This window comes from Pollicipes pollicipes, unplaced genomic scaffold, assembly GCF_011947565.3.
Source record: "Pollicipes pollicipes isolate AB1234 unplaced genomic scaffold, Ppol_2.1 Scaffold_3447;HRSCAF=4054_pilon_pilon_pilon, whole genome shotgun sequence".
In the NCBI taxonomy this organism is placed as follows: domain Eukaryota; kingdom Metazoa; phylum Arthropoda; class Thecostraca; order Pollicipedomorpha; family Pollicipedidae; genus Pollicipes; species Pollicipes pollicipes.
Genome location: NW_023596297.1, coordinates 20,398,207 through 20,421,485, shown reverse-complemented (window position 1 = coordinate 20,421,485; position 23,279 = coordinate 20,398,207). Strand labels below are relative to the sequence as shown.

The 23,279-nt window shown below is 60.0% G+C and overlaps 1 protein-coding gene across 1 annotated transcript; it reads left to right on the top strand.

Annotated features, from left to right (window-relative positions):
- Positions 1-263: 263 nt before the first annotated feature.
- On the top strand, positions 264-22,663 carry LOC119091331 (Na(+)/H(+) exchange regulatory cofactor NHE-RF1). The gene is made up of 4 exons (XM_037214059.1): positions 264-756; positions 16,871-17,242; positions 18,828-18,917; positions 20,068-22,663. Exons 1-4 carry the CDS (start codon positions 340-342, stop codon positions 20,308-20,310), a joined length of 1,122 nt encoding a protein of 373 aa, XP_037069954.1. The 5' UTR covers positions 264-339; the 3' UTR covers positions 20,311-22,663.
- The last annotated feature ends 616 nt before the right edge of the window (positions 22,664-23,279 follow it).

Here is a 23,279-nt window from a genome sequence, read left to right as displayed (position 1 = left end):
GCACTACGGCGTGTGATACTTATCAGCTAATCATAAAAGGTGCGCGCAGTTGAGTTTGAGACTTTCAGGCGGCTATTCTGGCGCGCACCTCGCCCCGTGCCAACCCTGTATCAACTGTAGCAACACTCGCCGTGTCCTGTGCGGGGCGAGCCGCGCGGACGCGCATAGTTGCATTCCGGCTCACGGGATGGCGCCACCATCGGCGGCCGGGGGCGGGATGGAGAGACGGGCGCCCGGCCGGTGGCGTCGCAGTACCGCACCAGCTGAGCGGCGACAGGGAGGCCCACGCGCGAGCACTGACCGCCCGAGCAGCAGCCCGGCCCGCACCGCCGTCGCAGCATGGGACGCAAGGACAGCCTGCCGGAGGATGCGCCGTCTCCGCGCCTCTGCCAACTGGTCAAGTGGCCGCACTTCCAGGGCTACGGCTTCAACCTGCACTCTGAGAAGGGCAAGGAGGGCCAGTTCATCGGCAAAATCGACCCCGCGTCCCCGGCCGAGGCGTGCGGCCTTCTGGAGGGCGACCAGATCATCGAGGTCAACGGGGTCAACACGAGCAACGAGAACCACAAGCAAGTGGTGGAGCGGATCAAGGCCGACCCGGACCGCGTGGGCCTGCTGGTGGTGGACGCCAAGACGGCCGAGTACTACAAGAAGCGCGGCGTGGTGGTCAAGGGCAGCCTGGCGACGGTGCGGCATGTGAAGAGCCAGCCAGCCGGGCGGGATCTGGAGACGGGCGAGTCGGATAACACCAGCCAGGTAAGCGGCGCGAGCGGGGACACGCACGAGTCCTCAGACAGTGTCGGCGGCACCTGCGCGCCGCGGGCGGTGTCTGTCGTGATATCTGCGCTCATACAACACTGCCATGGCGCAGAGCGAGAGACGCAGACGCAGAGCATGACGTGGCTTGCCTCTGCGAGGATGTCTTTATCAGACGTTGGGGATGATGGCTATTGGCAGCTGCGGGACATTTTCGTTATTTGGCTTGCGCAGTGCTTCCAGAGAAGCTCGGATCGTGTTTGCAAGAGTTTGGCGAGGGCTCAGTCAAGCTGCTATGAAAACAATAACTATCCTTGGTCTCCAAAAGGGTAGTTTTGTGATAGAGCGGAGCTAAGGTTTTGTTTCACGCAGGGGGATTAATGCTAATGTTACGCACCGTAATACCCAATATTACTCATTTGCATCTCAGCACGATTTTGTGACGCGTTCAGGCAGTGAAAAATTTTCCTAAAACGCGTCTCCCTTGACCGATGCGTCAGCCATTTGACGGCAGCAGCGTTGCGCAAGCGCTCTCAACTATAAGCGATCGGTCGCGTTTTGCGGTACCGGCGCCAGCCAGTTCCCTGCGACAGCACGGGCGCCGGCGGGCGCGCGGCGAGCTCTCGGACGACGTGCGACCGGTCACAGCCGACACCGAAGCCGGACGTGCGCAGTAGCACCCCGCGCCGCATTCCAGCCGGTGCCGACGGACATCCGGTGCAAGACACCGCGCCGCGGCATTGTGCAGTGACGAGGCTGTGACGCTGTGTGCCGCTCGGCGGGCACGCTCCAGCGGTCGGCGTGCCCTGTTCGTACGGCGCCCCCGCGCGGCGTGACATTGGGCGCCGATGAGCTGCCGCTGCGCGCGGCGGTGGCGTCACCGGAGCCATTTCAGCTCCTCCCCCGTCCCCTGCCCCTCTCCTTGAACCATGGTCACTGTCAGTCGTCAGTCGGTCCGGTGCCGCTGCGGGCCGCACTGCTCGCGGCCGGGGAAGGGGGGGGGGGGGGCGGCGACGTCAGCCTTGCAAGGCCGGCGGCGGTCGCTCGGGCGTCCCGCGACGGCGCGGCCGGCCGCCGCACGTGTGGCCCGCGCCACCGGCCGCGCCGCGCCGCGCCAGCTGGCCGGCGGCGCGCGCCGGGCGAAAGTCGGCCGCCGGCGAGTGGGCCACCTCGGGCAGCGCGGGCCGAGGGGATCGGGGCACAAGGCCGCGCGACGCCCGTACCCACGTGGGCGGGGCGGCGCCGGGGGCGGCGGCGGCGGCGGCGGGGTCTGGCGCGGCAGGACGCGCCTGCCGGCCGGAACCGAGCGCCCTCAAACCGGTCCGACCGGTGCGAGGCCGGGGCGAGGCGAAAAAGGGCGAAGAAGTGCAGGGTGCCGTAGGAGCCTCACCGCCAGTCTGGTCAGGGCTTGACGCACACAGACTGCAGGACACGATCGATGCAAAATCGCCTTCGTTGGATTTACTCGTGGAATGGGTTTCAGCCCGTCTAATTTCGATGGGAAAAATTAGGCGGGCTCCAAAATGGCTGGCCCTGGAAACGACTTGCTGCGGCGAAGTCGTGCCACTTTGGATGCATCCGTTACGGCGTGTTCATGGAATTGTGCTGCGGCATGGCATCGACCTCCAACGGCTGTCATCCCATTTAAACGCGTTTACGAGAACTTACAGTAAACAGGCTGCGCGCCGTCGACGAGGGACGGGCCGCTGACGGGATTCAAGGATGTGTTTGGTTCTCGTTGGTGAGACCTCATAGTGATGACACCCATAACAGATATTATCTTATTTTATTTTTCCTACAACGGACAGGAAATTTCGATTACAGAGGGTTGTGATCAGTATAAGCAAATTCTAGGCGGCTTCATAGCTACAACCACACTTCTCAGTTTCTGGAATAGAGGTGTAAAATTCCGGTTTTTAAATTAGCTTCAGCGAGAGGAAATCCCATACACACGAAATATGGTTGTCCTGTGCTCTGTTCTGGGTCGATACACCAAGGACTAAAACACAGCAACAATGCAAACTACTACGGATTGACATTTGACCTCTTCTGGGTCCATGCTTAACTAAAAAAATATTGCAGAAATATTATGACATAACGATTAATAGACTCCGCCAAAGTAAATATATCAGATTGATTCAGAAAGCACGGAGCATGCTCTGCACGCTTACCTCAAACCCATTTGGGACAACTTTTAGCGTGCAAGAAGGCTGCCGAAAGTGTATTCTCGACCCCATAATGAGCCGGCCACGAGTCAAATATCGTGTCTGCGCTGTACTTCGTCTGATACCCTAACGGTCCTTTAACCATGTACGGCCGGTCGAAAGGCGACACGTAGCGGGAAAGAGCGCACTGTTAGCGGGCTGACAAGGACATTCGAGTTAAACCCGAGGATAAAATCGCTGATGAATATGCATGACTAGTCCGAGTCTGCACGCAGATGAAGGCACTCAACTTGTTTGCATGCACAGCGGGAAAACCAGCTGGATTTGCGCAAACTCGTCTTCCGTGTAACGTAAGCTGCTCTGACACGGCGGGAAGAGAGAAATCACAGAAGAGAAGCATGCGTTTCGAAAAGGCCCGTTCGCCTCAAGACGTTTCGTTGTACGGAGACAACTGGCTGTGTGGCCTGTACACGACGCCGGCTAAAGACCTCGCCGCGCGTCGAGAGCGCCGACCGAGCAGCGCGTTAGATGTGCTATCGCCATTCCATTCAGGGAAGTCTCCTCGTCAGCTTTCTAAGCGCGCTCTCGGTCCGCTTGTGGTGGACGTCCGATGACGCGGCGGCGCGTGCTGCGCGCGGCTGGCGCCGGGCGGCCGTCTGGCGTCTGGCAGCGGTCAGCTGCTGCCGACCGATCTCGGTCACCAGCGCGCACTACATCACAGGCCGGTGCCGGCGCGGCCCGCGGAACACACCATATCGCAGGCCGGCGCCGGCGCAGCCCGCCGAGCAGCGGTACATCACGGGCCGGCGCCGGCGCAGCCCGCCGAGCGCGGTACATCGCAGGCTGGCGCCGGCGCAGCCCGCCGAGCGCACCACATCGCAGGCCGGCGCCGGCACAGCCCACCGAGCGCACCATATTACAGGCCGGTGCCGGCGCAGCTCGCCGAATGCCCCACATCACAGGCCGGTGCCGGCGCAGCCCGCCGAACGCACCACATCGCAGGCCGATGCCGGTGCGGCCCGCCGGACGCACCACATCGCAGGCCGATGCCGGTGCGGCTCGCTGAACGCACCACATCGCAGGCCGATGCCGGTGCGGCCCGCCGGACGCACCACATTGCAGGCCGGCGCCGGCACAGCGCACCGAGCAGCGGTGAAGCGACACAAAACCCAGTTCGGCTCGGCGCTGTCCGGTTCCGGTCGAGATAGGCCTTCCGTTTGGAAATCCTGCCGCCACCGCTCCCGCTGCCATAGGCGACCTCAGGGCGAAGGACGCGCATTCTCCGGCCGCGCCGTGAAAGTCGCGGCGCCGGCGCCTCCTCACGACCTGCGGTCCCAGTGTCGCACGCTTGTTTCGAGAGCTGCCTGTGTGGTGTGTGCGAGCTGCGCTGGCACGCTGGAGATGACGTGATGCTTTCGTGCAGACATTGACCTACGACCTCCTCTCAGCCAACGGAGTCTCGCCGAGGGGAGGGTCCCACTCGTGAGCGCTGAGGGCGGTTAGTACCCACCCGCCGATTGTCTCTCCTGTTGGGTAGCGCGGTGGGCTTGCGTGATCCTGCGTGGGCCGTAACGTGCAGCCGCCCTCCGCATGAGCTCCGCACTAACCCTCCCAGACACCAGCCGTGCCCCGCCAAACGCAGCTGGCTTCCTTCGTCCGTCGGCCCTCTCCACTTAGTTCTGTTAGAGCTGCGGTCAAGTCATCTGGGTTCGACCTCGGCCTTCCGATCCCACTTACTTCACCGCGGCTCTTGCCACGCCGGCCACGGGGTATCTCCCGTTCACCGGCCGTATCTGCAACGGCGCTGCGTTTCGATAGGCGGATCAGTTGCGTCAGGCAGCGCGTGCCGGTGTGGTGGGTCGGGGCCGGCCGGCGTGCCCCCGCCCCAGCTGCGGGGCGCCGGCCGCTCATCCGCGCCGAGCCGGCGCCGTCCCGCTCCCAGCCGCGGGCCGGGCTGGCCTCGGCGCCCGCTCCGGCGCCGCGGCCGGCCAGTCTGCCGCCTGCAGAGAGATGCGCTCTTGTGTTGCGGGGCGGTCACTGCTCCCACTGCCCGTGCCCCGGGGTATCCCGTGCCCTGGGGCGGCACGATTAGCCTGGACCGGCTCCGGACGGGCGTGCGGAGAGACGGCGGCCGGAGTTTACCCGGTGAGGCTGCCTCGCGCTTCGTGGTTGGGCGTCCTCGCCAGGCTGTGACGAGCGCAGTCCTAAGCGTTGACGGGGAGGGGGGGGGGCATGATGGGTCATGAACAGACGGGAGCTAGCCAGTCATTCGGAACAGGGACGTTCCTAATTAAGATGTAGTGTTCACAGCTCGCATACGTCACCGTGAGTTGGGCGGTTCTGTCTTGTTCAAAGTCGCTTTTTTACAAGCTCCCATGAATGGCTTCCACGCTGCGTTCAAATCTAAACCACACGGAGTCTGCGACGATCCGCGGATGTGAAACCTGCTGGATATGTGATGCTCTGCGCAGGTGAAAACACGGCGTCATGTATAACGCACCGCTGAGCATGTCGGCAAAGGCAAACCCGTCGGCTGCATGACACGGCGCCCAGTGGAGCAAGGCCAGAGTTCCGCCACGGGCCGGCTATGTGCAGACGGTTCCGGCCGTGCCTCCGGCCCTCCTGCAGGCCAGGCAGCACGTGCCGGGTCAGGGCGGCCGTGCTGTCGGCCACGCGCCGAGCGACTCTGTTTTAGGGCGGTGGGTACGGCCAGAGGGGGCGGCGTGGCCGATTTCATGCCCCCATCCCTATCCCCCCCCCGCCATCAGGCACGTGCCCGACACAGACGACGTGCCTGGCGGGCACAACCGCACGGCGCCCACATCGCACCCGCGCTCCGTACCCCTGTCTACCCGTCAGAGGTGCACAATACACAATCCCCTCCCTCCCTGCACTCCCGGTCAGGGGGCGGGGGAGGTGGGGGGGGGGGGGGGGGGGGGGCGATCAGGAATGTCGCAACGGGTGTGCGCCAGAGGCGACTTGCGGTCGTGCTGTGTTGAGCAACGAAAGCGGTGACAAAGAAAGGGAGGGAAAGGGTGAGAGGGCTGAGATGTGATGTGTCATCTCTGCGTCGTCACCCCACGATAATAAACTGCATAATCAGATGTCTTAATTACCGACCGGACGAGAATGACACCGACCGACGGCATCTCCGATCACGGCCCGAGAGAGGTCCCACGAGTGGCGGGGTCGGCGCCGACCGGGCGGGCATGTCCCTTCAATCTGGATCTACCACCGACCGGGTCCCGGCGGACGGTGAGCCCGAATCTCCACACAATGTCGGCTGACGTGCCGCTCTGTACCCGTCCGGACGTGCCGGTGACGCTTTGTGCCGCCCGGCCGGCCACGCCGCTGCCTGCGCACCCGAGGTGCTCCTCTGTTTTCGCTGGGAGTGCTCGTCTTGGCCAAGGTAGCGTGGTTTTCGTCATGCAAAGCCCGGTTTAGAAAACATCTTCCTGTACAACGTATTAGGTAACGGCCAAACTTATCTCGGAAGTCACTCCACTTGTTTCCCAGAAAGATGTATTTTGGGAACGTGCTGTTTACCTTGCACAGATGGCTGTGAGATACGACGAATTTTTACCTCCACAAAACGTTACGGGATCCCTCGAACATCAGAGTTGTGAAGGTGGTTTCACGGCCTCCATCTCTGCAAAATTTGGACTTGCTACTCTCGCTTCTTTCGTAAGCTTGCCGTGTTGGTAACTACGCTTGTGCTGTCGCAGCGTCGCATGGTTCGTCACTAAATCACATTGCTGAATAGAGCCATGGCTCCCTGCCCTGTACAATGGTACTCAAGCTCTATTACACGCCAATCATGTGGTGGTGAGAGGAGGATGCGATACCGAGATTCGCCGATGCTACGAACCCCTTGTTCAGTGGTGAGTCATGCGAGCTCTGGCCCATGCTGATAGGTCGAGTGGTGCCGGGCAAAGCATGATGTCACACTGAATCCCGGAATGGACTCAGTGTCTCACAAGAGTGTCTCACAAGAATGGTGACTTGACACCTGCCCCCCCCCCCCCCTGAGGTGGTGATATAAGCCTGGAGTGGGGACATGAGACCTGTCACAACCGACCCTTCCTGAGGGGTAACGCGACCCTACCTTCCCGAGTGGTGAGATGACATCTGCCACACCTGCCTCCCCCACATTGGTGACCTGTCTCTCCGGAATTGTGACGTCACACCGGCCTCTCTCCGAACGGTGGCGTGGTCGCCGTCTCCTCTTCCGCACACCGGCGGTGACAGACAGACACCTTCGTTATCGCGGCCCTAGGTCGGCGCCGCCGCTATTTTACGGCGCCCTAAAAGGCAACAGTGCGGCGGCGCGGGCCGCTATCGCTCCGCACGCGGCGCGCCCGACTGATAGGCGGCGGCGGGGGCCACTATCGGCGCCGCCCCGTACAGATTGCCGCCCGAGCTGCGCCGACGACCGGCCGGCGGCGGTCTGCCGCGGCCCCGCAGCGACACACTACCGGCCGGCGGTGGTATGCCGCGGCTCTGCAGTGGCACACCACCGGCCGGCGGTGGTATGCCGCGGCTCTGCAGTGGCACACCACCGGCCGGCGGTGGTCTGCCGCGGCCCTGCAGCCGCACACCGCCGGCCGGCGGTGGTCTGCCGCGGCCCCGCAGCGGCACACCACCGGCCGGCGGTGGTATGCCGCGGTCCCGCAGCGGCGGCCTCACGGGGCCGGGTCGCGGCCGACACCGTGGCGCGGGCTCGGGCCAGCGGTGAGCTGCAGCTCCTACGTAATGGGCTGCGTGCTAGGCGTATTGCTGAGAGTACCTGACTGTGCGGAACGGCAGAAGCCTTTTTTTCAAGCGACCCGTATTTCCCACGGTGTCATTGCCATAGCATTGCTGTCAGTGGCCTTTCGTCAGGCCTTGCGACCGGATCGCCTGCGCAGAAACCATTTGGCTCAGTCCCTGGTAATGTAAATACCCCGCCGGTTCGTGCGACTCCACATTTTCCAGAGTTCGTGTAAAGAATTACAAAGCACTGGTTACCGCTTTGCGTTGAATTTGTCACAGCGTCCAATTGCTATCGCGGTTTTTCTGTCGTCGCGGGGTATACGCCGAATATGATAAGTGATGGATATCATCATAACAGTACGTCATTTATTGCATTTGTGTGATTTATACATTCGTTGAGATAGATAGATAGGCATACCATATTACGTATATACGATCGTACCGCAGTACCGCTTTCGGCCATCCCAGGCGCGCCCTGAGGATCCATTGCGTCACACGTTTGGTGAATGCGCCGCGCACTCGACGAACACGGCTGGCGATTGCGCATAGCCCTGCCGCACCCAGCACACTGCCCCGATCCCGGCGGCGGCAGGACTGCCCCGAGCCCGCGGGTCACGTGACTCCCGTGATCACGTGACGCGTCGGAGGCGCGGCCTGAGCGTGCGTGACGCCCATCCGAGCGGCGGCGGCGGCCCCTGGTGCGTCACGCGCGGTCTTCTGCTCGGCCCAGCGGCGGCCGTCGCTTTCACTCGCCGCTCTCACTTTTTTCCGGCGCGTCTTGCTGATGGGCCGGCTCGGTTGCGGTGGTTTTTTGTCCGCATTTCTTTTACTGGTGGACTTCTGGTGATGTCAACAGCTGGTCGCCAGCCGTCGAACTGGACGGACTGGCGCTCGACAGTCCGAGTGCTCCAGTTCTGACAGGCTGCAGCCGCCCACGGCATACACGTGCCGCTGATGGCCTAACCGGCAATGACAATGCACGTTGTAATGCACGCATCGGCTCACTTACTGGCGTAGATGGACACAGCTGATTTTCCGCGCCGTAGGTACTTTATACACCGATGCACGCACACGACTCGCGCACATTTCCAACCACAGATCGATCGCGCAGTGGCTGTCCCGGTGCGTCTTCAGATGCGTTTCAGTCATTGTGGTGCTGCACAGCAGGGGCCGACATTAACCTGTATCTACATCACTGCGTTACCACACTCGTCGACACCATAATTGTTTCGCCCTGCGCCTGACTCTGACACCATAAGTTTCCATCCGTCACTTAGAACCGGTCCTTAAGATGGCCGGTACATTCTTGTGTGGATTACACGAGGCTTGTAGTTGCTCGACAGTAGTAGTGACTTGGTGACACGTGGTTTGGCTGCTGAACTATTTTGATCATCATAGTTGGGATATGTAGTTGAGCCTGCTTTGCATTTATCGCACCGATGCGATTTCCATCCCAACGTTTCGCCAGGGGAAACAATGGTCGTCAGACCCAGTGCTATGACCCGTTCTTTAAAACGTTTTGTTGGATTGGATCGGCCGGCAGCAGCGCCGCAGGTACTGTGTTGTTTGTTCACCCGAGCCGCTGCGGCAGGCAGACGTCAGCGGCCCTCTCTCTCCCTTCTCTCTCTCCCTCTCTCTCCCTCTCTCTCCCCTTTCTCTCTCTCCTCTCCCTCTCCCTCTCTCTCTCCCCCCTCTCTCTATATCTCTCCCTCTCCCTCCCCCTCTCTCTCTCTCCCTCTCCCTCTCCGTCTCACTCTCCCCTCTCTCTCTCCCCTCTCTCTCTCTCCCTCTCTCTCCCTCTCTCTCTCCCTCCCTCTCTCTCTCCCTCTCTCTCCTCTCCTTTTCCCTCTCCCACGCTCTCGCGCTGCTGGCGCCACCTAATGATCACGAGCTGTGCAAATACAGACGAACACGAAGAGACAGCCTTGACAGCTGTGAGCGCTGCAGAACTCGTCGCCTGTTGTATTCGGCGCGATCAAGGCCTCCCATTGACAGCGTACCCCACAGTCCTTCGTCGCGCCCCGCGGCTGGTCCTTTCCGCCGTGGCGCCAGCGCCGGCCCGGCCCGGCGCCGAGCGGACCCGATCCGCGTCGAGGCGCCGCGCCGGCACACCCGACCGACCGCGCGACCCGGCCTCCGACGCTCAGCCGGTCGCCTCCCGCCCTGCCGCACCTCCCCGCGTGACCGCCGGTGACGGCGACGGTGACGCGGGGCGGTGACGCTGAAGGTGACGCGGTGTCGGCGGCGGTGAGAGGCCCGGCGCGCCGGCACCACTGTGCCGTGGCGCCGGTCCGAAGGGTGCCGCCCGCATCACCCGCTCCAGTTACATCGGCCTTCACACACATTAGGACCGGAGCCACGCTTGGGGGTGGCGAGGCGTCGGGCAGCCTGGAAGCAAGGAGATGGGCTCAACTCAAACACGCCGTGAAGCTCACGCGCATTGCTTAGCGGAGCCTGATGTAAATAACTAGGGGTGGAGGATTTGTTTATGATTTTGGTCGAATATAGGGTGATGACACAGAGAGTGAGGGACGGGAATGTTCATCGTTTGTGGTTAATTTCAAGGTGTTGAGACCGCGAGAAACTCGTTTGTTAAAAAGCAGATCAGATAACAAGGACGTTTTAAACTTTATTTTGTTAAAAACATGCAAACTCGCAGCTATGCACATAAGTACATACACACGCATGTTCAGTACAGTAGAAGCAGCAAGTCCTTATACGCAAGAATGTTTTCTGAAACCGGTCGAGAGTTTGTCTGCCGAGCATGTAAAACACCCTGATTCTTTTCAAACTGATAATATTGCCTTTTGAAGGTCATCTTCAGTGGGGGTAGCTGAATCCATCCCTGTGACCCTGCGGGCCAGCATAACGTTTCTGATGTGTGAATTCAGGTTTATGGATATGCTTGCCTTAAGTTATTCTGCTACTTTTATCAACGTAGGTTTTTATGTTCAGGTGATTCATGTTAATAATCTTAGTTTATTTCCGATGCAATGTGTTTTATAATGACACTTTCATACATTGTGCACCCGTGTCTTCTTAAATAATGGCTAAGGTTTATGCTACTTTTGTTCTCATTAGTCTCACGCTCAAAACAGTGATTTTAGTCACAAGTGAAGGCTCCTCCAAGGCGATGCGAAACTCGTGTTGCCCTTGTGCACAGGAGCATCATTGTAGTGAGAACAACAAAGGCATTGATGTCATCAGTTTCAGTCACTCGCTACCGATGCGTATAGCCCGTTGTAAATGCGCGGAGTCCGGGTGGATCCGTGCGATCTGACGCAGCTTGGGGTCAGGGTGGATCCGTGCGATCTGACACAGCGCGGGGTCAGGATGGATCCGTGCGATCTGACGCAGCTTGGGGTCAGGGTGGATCCGTGCGATCTGACGCAGCTTGGGGTCAGGGTGGATCCGTGCGATCTGACACAGCGCGGGGTCAGGGTGGATCCGTGCGATCTGACGCAGCTTGGGGTCAGGGTGGATCCGTGCGATCTGACACAGCGCGGGGTCAGGATGGATCCGTGCGATCTGACACGACGCGGGGTCCGGGTGGATCTGTGCGATCTGACACGTCGCGGGGTCCGGTTGTATCCGTGCGATCTGACACAGCGTTAGAATGCGGCGCCGGGTGGCACAGGTAGTGGTTTTCACGGGCGATCAGTGCGGACCTGCCCATTGGAGACGCCCGAGAGACCACCGCAAGGCAGACTGCACCCCTGAACGCAGGTGTGCCTGGCCGTGACGCCCCCCCCCCCTCACGAGCTGACAGCGGACCCGCTGTAGAACGCGGCCGGCGGTGCCCGGTCTACCTCTCCGCTGTAGTCCAGAACACGGCCGGCGGTGCCCGGTCTGCCTCTCCGCTGTAGTCCAGAACACGGCCGGCGGTGCCCAGGTCTACCTCTCCGCTGTAGTCCAGAACGCGGCCGGCGGTGCCCGGTCTGCCTCTCCGCTGTAGTCCAGAACACGGCCGGCGGTGCCCGGTCTACCTCTCCGCCTACGACGGGGTGGCGCGGCGCCCATGCGGCCAGTTCATGGCGGCGTTTCAAGGTGAACGGGTGGCTCCTCAGACTGGCGCCACCTAGACTGCCAGAGCCGCGCTAGGACCGGGACCGCTGCCATCTGCACTCAGAGCATCGTCCGGAGCATCACCTCTGCCTGGACAGCGCACTTTGACAGCGTCTGCTCTTGTGAAGCGGCTGGGAGTGGAGTCGCTGTCTTTCCCCTCTCCCCTCCCCCAAAAAAGGGTGTCCAAGGTTCACATTAGTGACTGGAGCGGGACAGCTGTCTGGTCCCAGGGGCGGAACAGGTGCCTGGCCCCAATGTAGCGGAGAGCGCGAAACCACCTGTCCGCCTTGTTAACAGAGCTCGGCAAATTGTGCCCGATCCCACCGCAGATCTGGGCAGACGGCAGCTGTCCGACAACAGCATCAGATGTTTACGTGTCCGCGTTCCTCTCTAAAGGTGCCCCATCCGGCAGATATCGTCTGGTCTCGCATCCGCTACGCGGTTGACTGCTTCTGTAGAACATCAAAGCAGACACAGGATGACAGGACTTATGGGGAAGAAAACAGAGCACTCATCGGTGTCGGGATGCACCGACCGGATGACCTTCCTGTTGTTAATCCGTAGCATCGTGCGGACCATCGCAAGCAGATTTCAAGGAAGACTGCTTTTCAGAGACCGTTCAGAACCACTTGGAGAAGTTAAACCAACATCGGCACTTGATTGCGACCAAGGCCGGGTTGTCGCAAACGTGTCCCAAGCCTGTTTTCAGTGACCCAGTCCGGAGATAACGTGTTAAACAACACAAACCTGTGCAGGAGAATCGAGTCGTGGTGCTTTGTCGTACGGCAACCGGTCGGCCGCACACATAAATTTGTCACTTGCCGCGTAGGTACCATCCGATGCATACGGTTCGATCAAAGCTACTTGCAATGCTGGAGATACACCATCACCTATGTAAGCCATTTCCACTTGTGCGCTAAGGCTGTTACGGCTGCTGTTTGATGGAATCATGCAAAGGAGCCATCACGAACTTCGCCGAAACCGCAACAGCGTGCGTTTTGAGCGGAATGAGTCAGCTAGCCAGCATCATGGGAAACCGAAAGCCGCTTAGATTCGGCGAGAGCGGTCTTTTGGTCTGCTACTCAGCCTTCTAGCGCTCTCATCTGAAGGAATACAGGGAAGAGTGAGGTGAGTTGTATCATGGACAAGTAGTATCAGGACGATTTATTCCAAATTTACGCGATGTATGGCAGTCTTGAGTCACGCGGTTGGCGTACAGAAGCCTCTTCTACCTTTCAGTGTGCTTTTGGTCAAATGCACACGCGCGTCTTGGGATGAGCGCGACAAACATGGTTTTTGTATATTCCCGAAAACTACAGCGATCGGCGTAACTGTGTGTTTAAGGCCTTACGACATAATTGGATACTGAGTGATTGGGTACTGAGCTACAAAGGCTATATTGAGCATTTGTCGTATATACTGCAAAACATTTTGCATCTGTTTTTCAAAGACTTCGGGATGGCACAAACTTTATTCCAAGATTCAGGCGGTACATGATGTATCAGCTGTGCATAAGTGTTGTATCAGTGATGCAATGTACCGAAAAGATGTCATTGGCTGACTTGCTTTCAATGACGGACTGATATGATTATCATGATTTATTTTCATCCAGAAAATAAGTCGACAGTTATATTACCTATGTAGACTCATGATTGCTACCTGAGTAGCCGAAACCCAGTAGCAGTGGTCGTAAAACAAACATTGATAACAAATAACAAAAACATGTCAAGTCGCCACCACAACGGATCACGAAATAGCACGGACGAGCGTATTTGGTCCACACGTCGCAACGCATCCAGCTTGCGTGCGATGTAGCTTACTCTACGGCAAAATCACGTAAGCACAACTTCCCCACCATATGATACAAGTTACCCCGGAGTGAGGTAAGTTGTCTCCTTTGAAAGGAGGTCATTCAGAAGTCATTTACCCCCAAAACAAAGACGTGCTCTCTAAAATTTCACCGCAGCATTTGAAGCCGAAGGTTTAAGCTGTCTTCGTATGTAAATATTAGTCCTATCCTCACTAGTTACAGCAGGATAGAGCTCAGAGTAAAACCTGATGCGACTTTGTCTACCCTCCCCTAACTGTAGCTTTGTAATTTGTAAAAGTAGCACACTGTAGCACGACGATTTAACGACGAATTCTACATGGGTTTGTAACATTCTCGGCATTGAAATATTTTCCTGGGCGATCACCGCGTTGAGCATAGGTTGCACTCATGACATTTTAATTTTGCGTACAAAACATGCTTGTTCAATTTTAACATGTCCGTCGTCGAATTGCTAGAATGCACATCCGCATTTCTCTGCTCTCATTTGCATCATGGCTTACCCCAACATTACAAGGCGGTCCTAGCATGCGCACCAGTGTTATTATATGTCAGGTCCGCGTTATGGAGAGCCTAGAAATACAGACAGAAACTAATGCGCCGCAAACAGTGTTCGTTTTTATACATGTTAACATTCCCCTTTTTCTCTTCCTCCTCTTTCTCTTTAATTTCTCCTATTAAATGTTTTCGCCTGACAGCTTTTCGATTTGTTATCCTTATAAATTGCCTTTGTTCGACGCATGTGGTAAGAACTCGATTCATATCTGGCTCAAGTCAGTGCGCCTAACAGCGCTGGCGGATGTTGAGTCGTGCTCAGCTGCTGGTGAATGCCTGCATGACGTAAACCGCCGCAGGACCGCATTCCCGCGGCTCCGGTCGCGACTCACGCTCACTGACCCGACACCGGAGCCGGCCTGAAGGGCTGGCCCCCACCAGCGGCGGAACAACACACAGCCGCCCTGCACACGAAGCCGAGGCCGCGGCAGCTGGCAGAGCCGCACCGCGGCGGCGGCGGCGGTGCTTCGGCTGGCGGCCCGACAGCGTCGGGTCATCCCCGGGCCGGACGCCGAGGCCGGGGCGGCTCGGCTCGGCCCTGACCGCGGCCCGGGTCGCTCGTGGCTGAGTCCCGTGCTCGCGGCCTGCCCCGGCCGCGCCAGAAAACCCCGCGCGACGCGGATGAGCAGCCGCCGCCGCCGCCGCCGCCGGCCGGGCGCGGCGGGCGCCGGGCCGGTTTTTGCCGCGCCGTTTTTGCCGCGTCCCTGGCGCAGTCGGCCGCAGCTGCTGCTGCGCCGGGTGGAGGGACCCCAGGTGCGCCGCACCGAGTGAAGGGCCCACGTCAGGTGGGCCCCTTGGCCGGCACTACAGCAGGTGTGGAACTACAGCACGGCACGGAAGTCTTTGGGCTTGCAGCCGCTCGCACGCCTCGGGTTGGCTTTTGCCTTTGCATTTTACTGGTAATTTTTTTTCATCGCTGATACCTGTCCCGGACGTATTTGAGTTCGGACACTCGCTGGGCTGAATGGAAAGTTCTGTTGTACCCCGTTATTTCACTATAATCGTATTTGGTGGATGGCCGTTCCGAACGGCACTAGTCGGGACTTCGGACTTTCCTGATCAGTTTCCGATCACCTTACAAATACGCCACTGCCATTGTCAAATTTAGAAGCAGGAAGAGTACTCCGTGTCTGAAATACGCGACATTTACATGATATACACAATACCATGTGTCGTCTATGTAACAAGATGCTAAAGCCTGCGCAACAACAGACTGAAGGCCGAGGAGCAGCTTCGAAAGTTCGCTGATGCTGTTTACTAAAACGAGAGCTTTTTTCACGGATAATTATCTTGCAGCCATCTGCAGCACGTAAATGGGCGTGCTGTGTAGAGATATTGAACGGGGTGCGCTGCAATCACGAGCGGATGTGCCGTTAGCCCTATCAATCGCAGGGTTGGCTCTGGTCCCAGATATGAAGTCGGTCCCCGAAAACTGCAGGCACCGCGTTGAATTCCTGCAGAGACGACGTTTGCTGCTGACGCCTGTCGGAGTGATTCCACAGCCCTGCCTCACTCCGACGGGTTGCCGGCTCCTGTCCGCTGGAGAGGAGGCGTTGGCCCTGACTCTCGCGGACACGACGCCTGCTCCCGGCCCCTGCAGGCGTGGTGCCGGTTTCTGACCCTGGCAGAGGTGACCTTCGTTTCCGGCCCATGCAAGGGTTACGCTAGTCCCTGACCCGTGCCGAGGAGACGTTTGTTTCCGGCCCCGCCGGGTGACACTGTTCTCCGCTCTCAGCGAAGGTGGCGTGCTTTCTGAGCGCCGCAGGGGTGACACTGGTCTCTGACCCCTGCAGAGGTGGCGCTGGTCTGTGACCCCTGCAGAGGTAACAACACATAGCGCTGGCCGGCGGACTGCAGATGCAGCTGGCACGCTGCCAATTACCCCGCCACGCGGCATGCTCAGCCGGCTGACCGCTGGTGCTCAGTCATGTCGAACGAACGCCGGGCCCCATCTGGCCTCTGTCATGCATACATGATTCAATGGCGTGCACATGCGCTTCCTGCGATCCATTAAAACACATTGGCGTACGGATACGTGTATGTTTGTTATTCAGAAATATACATGTATGCGTGTGTGTTTCTGCGCGCGCGCGCTTAAAAGTTGAATCGGAACATGCGCCAGATCACCCTCACAGTCAGTGGAGGACGTGAGCTCGGTCAAACCAACTGTAACTCGCGCCGGGACTATACAAAAACAACCCAATCGACGCAGAACACGTCCTGATAACCACAGCCTGCTGCAGAATTTCTGTCCGTTGTCATTGCCTGGTGAGCCGTGACGGCGAGCTCGTGCCGTTCCCACTCAGCTCATGCCGTGTGGGACAGTGTGCCATGTTTTGTTTCACACGGACATGGGTTCTGAGCTGTTAACATAATTGCCTTTAGCTTTGATGGCAACAAAATGCATGTAGAAAAAGCAACTGGCGAGTGATGGTTGGTGAAGTCTTTATAATCCCTATCTGCGTTCCGCGCTGCTTGTTTTTAGTGAGGATGGTCGTAACGACCGAGCCGAGCGCTCGCCACGTCGTAGGACATTGGTGAGGCGAAAGTTGAGCGCATATCAGTCTGCGCGCTGTCATTCACGGCGTGTCGGACCCCATGACAGGCCTGCCCGTGCCTGTCACGCTGCGCGGCCAACGCAGCTGACACTACCGTGCCGTGCCGTGCCGTGCCGTACCGTGCCGTCGCGTGCTGTGCTCCGGACTGATGTGCCGCCGGTCCAGCTGACCCGGCCGGCGGCGCCTTGCAGACCCCACTCTCTATCGAGGACAGTCTGACCCTGGCGGCGCAGGGCTGCGGCAACGAGACGCCGCCGCCACCGCTGCCGCCCAAGACTGACCTCTCGCTGGAGATGGACGAGCCAGGCGCCGCCCCCGCGCTGCCGGCGGACGACGCCAGCTCGACGGAGACGAGCGAGCTGACCGCGTCCGAGCCGGCGCCGTCCGAGCCGGCGCCGACCAAGCCGACCTCGTCCGAGCCGGCGCCGACCGAGCCGACCTCCTCGGAAACGGCGCCGACCGAGCCGACCGCGTCCGAGCCGGCGCCGACTGAGCCTGACTCATCCGAGCCCGCCGAACTCTCGAAGTCCGCCGAGGTTGAACAGAAGCTGTCGGCAGCGGAGGTTTGTGCGGCGTCGCCGCCCGGCCTTGTGGATAGCGCCTCTTCACTCGTCGCTGCTTCTCCTGGTGGAAGTCGACGGGGCGTCTCGCTGCGCATCGTCTAACGCTACCCGGTGGTCAGGTCGGGCTTCGACGGTACTCACCATCTCATGTGACTAACGAGTGCAGTTTAGCTCCGCCCGGTCACGCCGCGCCCCGTCACGATGGCGTGGGGCCCCAGGAACCGGACGTCGCCCCGGCGCTCGGGGGAGCCATGACGTCATCGCGACGCCATCATTGCCGGGCACGGTTTGCACCGGGTTCAACAGCAGACAAAAACCCGCGAACGTGGCCTCACGAAACAAGCCGGGGTATCTCTTCTACACTGTGCTGACATGGCCGTGGGTTCGAACTGTACGATGTCAAGTCTCTGATCTTGGGGAGAGATTGCAGTGCGATGTCAAATCTCTGATCTGGGGTTCTGATAGCAGAAAGGGATCGAGCTGGAGACAGCTGGTTTCGGGGCTACTTGCTGTAAGGGCACAGCCGTCCTCCCCGGCTACCGTGGCGGAAGGGAGAACGCTAGCTGTGATGTACTGGTGAACGGGAGTGCGGAGAGCTCGGGTCAGGGCGGCGGGAGGAGGCCAAGGTCGGGCGGTGCCGACTCAGAAACGCGCCGTGGGAGGGTCAAATGACTCATCGCTGCGAAGGAGGCATGCTCGGTGGAAGCTAATCGTAGTGAGTGATTCAGCTTTGTGGTGAAGGTGTGGGCGTATGAATGTAGCCGCTTGGAGGATTTTATTAAGGCTCTGGTGGCGTCACGTGAATTACTAACGACTGGTGCGGATAACCTTTTTCCACAGTGTTACCAAATGTTCTCCTTGTTGTACATATCTGTAACAGCGTTACCAAATGCTATCCTTGTACATATTTGCAACATAATCGCGTCGCGCTCGCGGCCACAACGAGCCGCCAAGTCTGTGATGTCCAACTCGCCCTCGCTGAGAGTTAGAGTTTCGTCTCCCCCGTCACGCCTGCTCCCCAGCGTTGTGACACACGGGCGACCTCTGCCGGCTGAGCGGCCTGGCATGTCGCGGCGTCCCCGCTGGTGCTGACGCGCGCTCGAGATCGGCCTGGCCGAGGTCTCGGGCCGGCGGGCCGGGGCTGGAGCCGGCCGTCTGCTGACGCCGGCAGCGGAGCGCGCTCGCGCGCGGACTCTGGCCGTGACGCGTGACTGGCAGGTCATCTGGCCACACTCTCTCTGATCTCGGCGCTGCGGCCAGCCCCCGGCGCGCGGCCGTGTGACGCGTGTGGCATCGTAATTTGCCGCCGCCCTGTCAGCTATCGCGGCGCGGCGGACGCGCGGGATATGAGATGTCTGGAGGGATGCGTCCAGTGGTAGAAGTTCACTAGGCCAGGCTTGTTCAGTTTGTGTCAAGCTTGTTACTTGTGCCAGCTCCAGGCTCACGCTCACAACGCGTCCATCATACACTGACCATCTTCCACAGCGACGCGTCCCAAGGCTCACACGGATTCGTCTCCACATGTTGTCTCAGTCGCACCATCATGCCCTCGGGCTTCGCCCAGTAACGTTGTTTGATTCCACAGAATGGCAAGTCTACGCCAACCGAGGAGGCCGAGGAAAAAGAGACAGACGGAGTGAAAGACGAGCCCGCCAGCATCGACACATCCCTACAGGTAATGGGCCAGCGCTACCAGCTGTGGCGACATTGGTGATATTAGTCACGGTTGTAACCGGCATATCATCCCTGGGCTGGTGCTGTGAGGCGCACACTACGTGTCACAGATAATGGATCATCACTGCACCGTTCCGGTATTTCGAGTAGAGAAAAGCATCATGCTCCGCGTAACCGCACCGTACACCGGCGTCCATGGTGTGCACCGTGGCGTCCAAAGCTTTATCGCGTCGCGCGAGGGCGGGTGCCGGCGGACTCCCCGCGCTTACCGAGAACGATTAGCGCGTCCTCTCGGGTCACGGTGTCAGTAGCCGAGACCGGTAGCGCTGTGGTTCGTCTTCCGCGTCAGGCTGCGGCGAAAGCCGCGTGCGTCTGCTGGGCCAGGGTGCGCGGCGCGTCGTACCGCCGACCCTGAGCACCTGAGCACGTCCGGCCGTCGCCCCGTCGACCCTGAACACCTGAGCACGTCCGACCGTCACCCCGCCGACCCCGAGCACCGGCTCCGCTGACATCGCCCCAGTTTTCCGTGGTCAGCGGTTCGACCGGGGCCCGAGGCGGACCCAGCCGCCCTTGTCTGCGGTCCAGTCGGGTCCAGTTTGACACGTGTCGTGGGGTACGCGCTGACCGACCGGGACACTGCCCCGCGCGTCCGCACCGGTGAGCGGTCCAGCAGCCGCGGCACGGACGGCGTTGTCCTTACATCACGTGCAGCCAGGTCCGCCTCGTTCACACGTGCAGACGGGCCCTGCCTGACCATGCCTGCTGTGTGCGCCCGCCGGGCACCTGACCGGACCGGGCGCGGCGCTCGGCCTTTGAGCGTCGGCCGTGTTACGGGCTCGGGCCAGGACACCAGGCTGGTGTTCACGGACGCACGAGGATGGCGAAGTTACTTGCTATGGACGTGCGTGCGACGCAGCACATCCCGTTACGCTACTAGCTTGCCAGGTTGTCCAGCGGGCAGCCTGCCGACCTGTCCGTGGACGTGGCGTGTGTCTACCGGCGTGAATGTGTCGGCTGCGTGCGCCAGACCTTGTCCCTTGCGTGCACCTGCCAACCTGAATGTGTCCACCGCACATACTTGTCGACTCGACCCTGTCCACGGCACGTGCCACGTGGCCGCCGCCACCTGACGGCGCGCGCCCTGTCCACAGGTGGAGATGGGCCCGGAGCGGACGCAGCCCTCCCCGGCGCCGTCGGCCGGCTCGACCGGCACCGTGGAGTCGGCCAAGTCTGCCGGATCCGGCCCGGCCGCCGCCGAAGGCGACAAGTTCGGCCTCAAGCTCAACATGACGGCCGCCGAGATGCGCGAGTACCTCAAGTCCAAGAAGCGGCACGACCCGCGCAACGACAACCTCTCCTTCAAGCGGCGACACGAGATCGTCTCCAACATGTAGGCGGGCGCTGGCGGCCGGGCGCGGCGGCGGCTCCAGCGGCGGGCGGCCGGGCGTCGGTCGGCGCTGGCGCGCGTCGCGCGCCGCTCGAGTCGAGGTGGAGTCGAGTTCGAGTCGAGTCGAGGTGCCGAGGTGGACGGTCGTGACACGAGCCTGTGCTTCGGTGACTGCCGACGTGGCTACCCTCCGCGAGAGGGGCGGCCCGGGATTCAGGCCGGCACGGGGCGAGCTGCACTGTGTACTGGTTTAGACGTGACGGACTAGGCCTCTTCACCGGCTTTTGAGCCGAGTGATGGCATCGGCCAAGGCAGCAATCATCCGCTTCTGGGGTCTCGGTGGCAATGTGCGCCAGTGCCCGCCTAAATCGATGGTCAACGCAAGTCGAGATGGCCAATGGAGCGGATACACGCGGCTTGTAATGGATGGCACGTGCTTCAAAGACAGCGCTGTGTGCTGAAATTCCGTTTGTCCCCGTAATAATTTTGAATTGAATGTTGGAGCGTATGTTTCGAAAGGTAACCAGCTAGAATAAGCATGTTGTACCGATTAAACGACACGTGATTGTCACGTGCAGGCAAACATTAAGCATGGCGGTTGTGATATCTTGCACATCAAAGCATGACGATCATCGTGACTGTCGCATGCAAGCGAATATGGCACATCTCTGTCGTAACACCACGCACAACAGACACGAAACTGGATGATGCAATATGGGCCTATCATCTATCACGGTGACCTTGAGCGCTCGCTCTCAGTGTCTGCCGTCGTTATAAAGCGCCTCCCAGTTATCCCTGACTCGAGACCCGTCAGCACTACAACCTTAACAGCAGTCAATGTAAGTGTAAGTGCCAAATGCTATCTTTGTACATAGACTTGACTACATGGATTGAGCGAAGTGTAGACCACACGCTAAGTTCGCGCCCTTAAGTCGGCTTATTTTCCGCCTCCTGAAGATCGTCAGAACCGTTGACACGCATAGTCACGTGTCGTGTCCTTGTGTCGCACGCGGCACCGTGCATCTGTGGTGTACCGTCGCCTTGTGAGCTGGAACGCACGCTGTCCAACAGGACAGCGTACCGGGGTCGGGACGCAGCTGGGCGGCGCGTGCCTGTGGGAGGTAGCACCGACAAGCGAGCAGTGTATGGTGTCGTCCGGCGCCGCCGAAGCAGCGCGACTCGTGAGCGCTGTAGAACGGCCTCGAATGCCGCTGCCAGCTGTGCGCTGTGACGGCGCCCTCCGCTGTGTACCTGGTGTGCTGAATGTTCGCTGTACACAGCGTTTTATGTGTGCTCGGTGTGCTTTTTCGCGTGCTCCTTCTGTGTGGTCGGCATGCGCTGCAGCTCTGCTGTGTGTGTTCGGTGTGCGCTGTGCTCTGCAGCATGTTCGGCGTGTGCTGTGTTCCGCGGCGTGTGCGGCGAGGACGCCACGTGGCGCGCTCGTGCGCCAAGCGGACGGCCGCGCCCGCCGTGACGCGGCGCTGACGTCACCCGGCTGGCCCTCGCCGCGCGCCGGCGCCCCCGGCCGCCCCGCCGTCTGTAGATAGGGCGAAAGGTGCCGGCGCCGCCGCTCCGACCCGAATACTTACATATCAGCTCAGCCGCGCCGGCCGCCGGCTGCGGCTCGGTCACCGGTCACCTGCATCTGCCCTGCCCGGCCGAACAGTGCCCGGCAGTGGCGACGACTGACCGCCCGGTCAGCGGGACACCGCCCTTCTCTCGGCGCCGCCGTCCACCGGCCGTGGACGCTAAGGCTGCCGCGCTGCCAGAAGTCACCGTCCACTCAGTCCACGCGTTTCCCAGCGGTCTCCGGCCACCGGACGGGGACGTCGCTCTGCGTTTTTCTCAACAGCTGACGTCCGCAGGCGGTGGACGTCAGTCTACCCTGTCCACCGGTCTTGGGCGCTGGGTTCTCCCCCATCCCCACCGCCCACTGGCGCACACCCGACTGCACCTCCCCAGCGGGCCGTACTGCACCGTGACTGCACCTTCCGTGCAGCCTGTACTGTGTCGTGTTGCACCGCATCGCACATGGCACCGCGTCGTTCCCGCCGGTTTGTGGCGTTCTGCACAGCTCTGGGTTCTTCGTGACACCCCTCATCGCCTGGGCAGTGTCACAGCTATGCGTATCGAACTATACTTCTATCCGTGGTCTGCCGTTCATAAGTGTCGTGGAGGTGTCTGTCAGCTGAAAATTGTGGACACTTGCAGTTTGTATGCGTTTGTGTGCGTTTCGAATAACTTGTCACGGTGTGCTAATCGGTGTGGTTGTACAATGCTAAGGCGTGTAAATTTGTGATCGTGACCGACTGGATAGACCTTGTATTACTCGATCTGTAAATACATTTATTTTGCTGCGCTATCGATCTCTTACACGCACACAAGTGCGTGATCTGGGGAGTGGCTTCAAGAGCAAGCGCACATCAACAGTCGTGGGCGGTACAAAGCCTACTCCGACTGACAAGCTGGAAAGCGCACGCTTTGACAGCAGCGTCTCTGTTGGTCGGCCCTTCCATTCAGCCGGCCGCCTGATCACACGTCACCTGATCACACACCGCCTGATCACACGCCGCCTGATCACACGTCACCTGATCACACGCCGCCTGACCACACGCCGCCTGATCACACGTCACCTGATCGCACACCGCCTGATTACACGCCGCCTGACCAAACGTTACCTGATCACACACCGCCTGATTACACACCGCCTGATCACACGTCACCTGATCACACGCTGCCTGATCACACGCCGCCTGATCACACGCCACCTGATCACACACCGCCTGATTACACGCCGCCTGATCACACGTCACCTGATCACACGTCGCCTGATCACACATCACCTGATCACACATCGCCTGATCACACGCCCCCCGATCACACGTCACCTGATCACACGTCGCACCTGTCCGCTGTTACGCAGGAGGCTAATCCGATGCTCCGCGTCAGCGTCTGATTACGGCATGTTTCCACGTA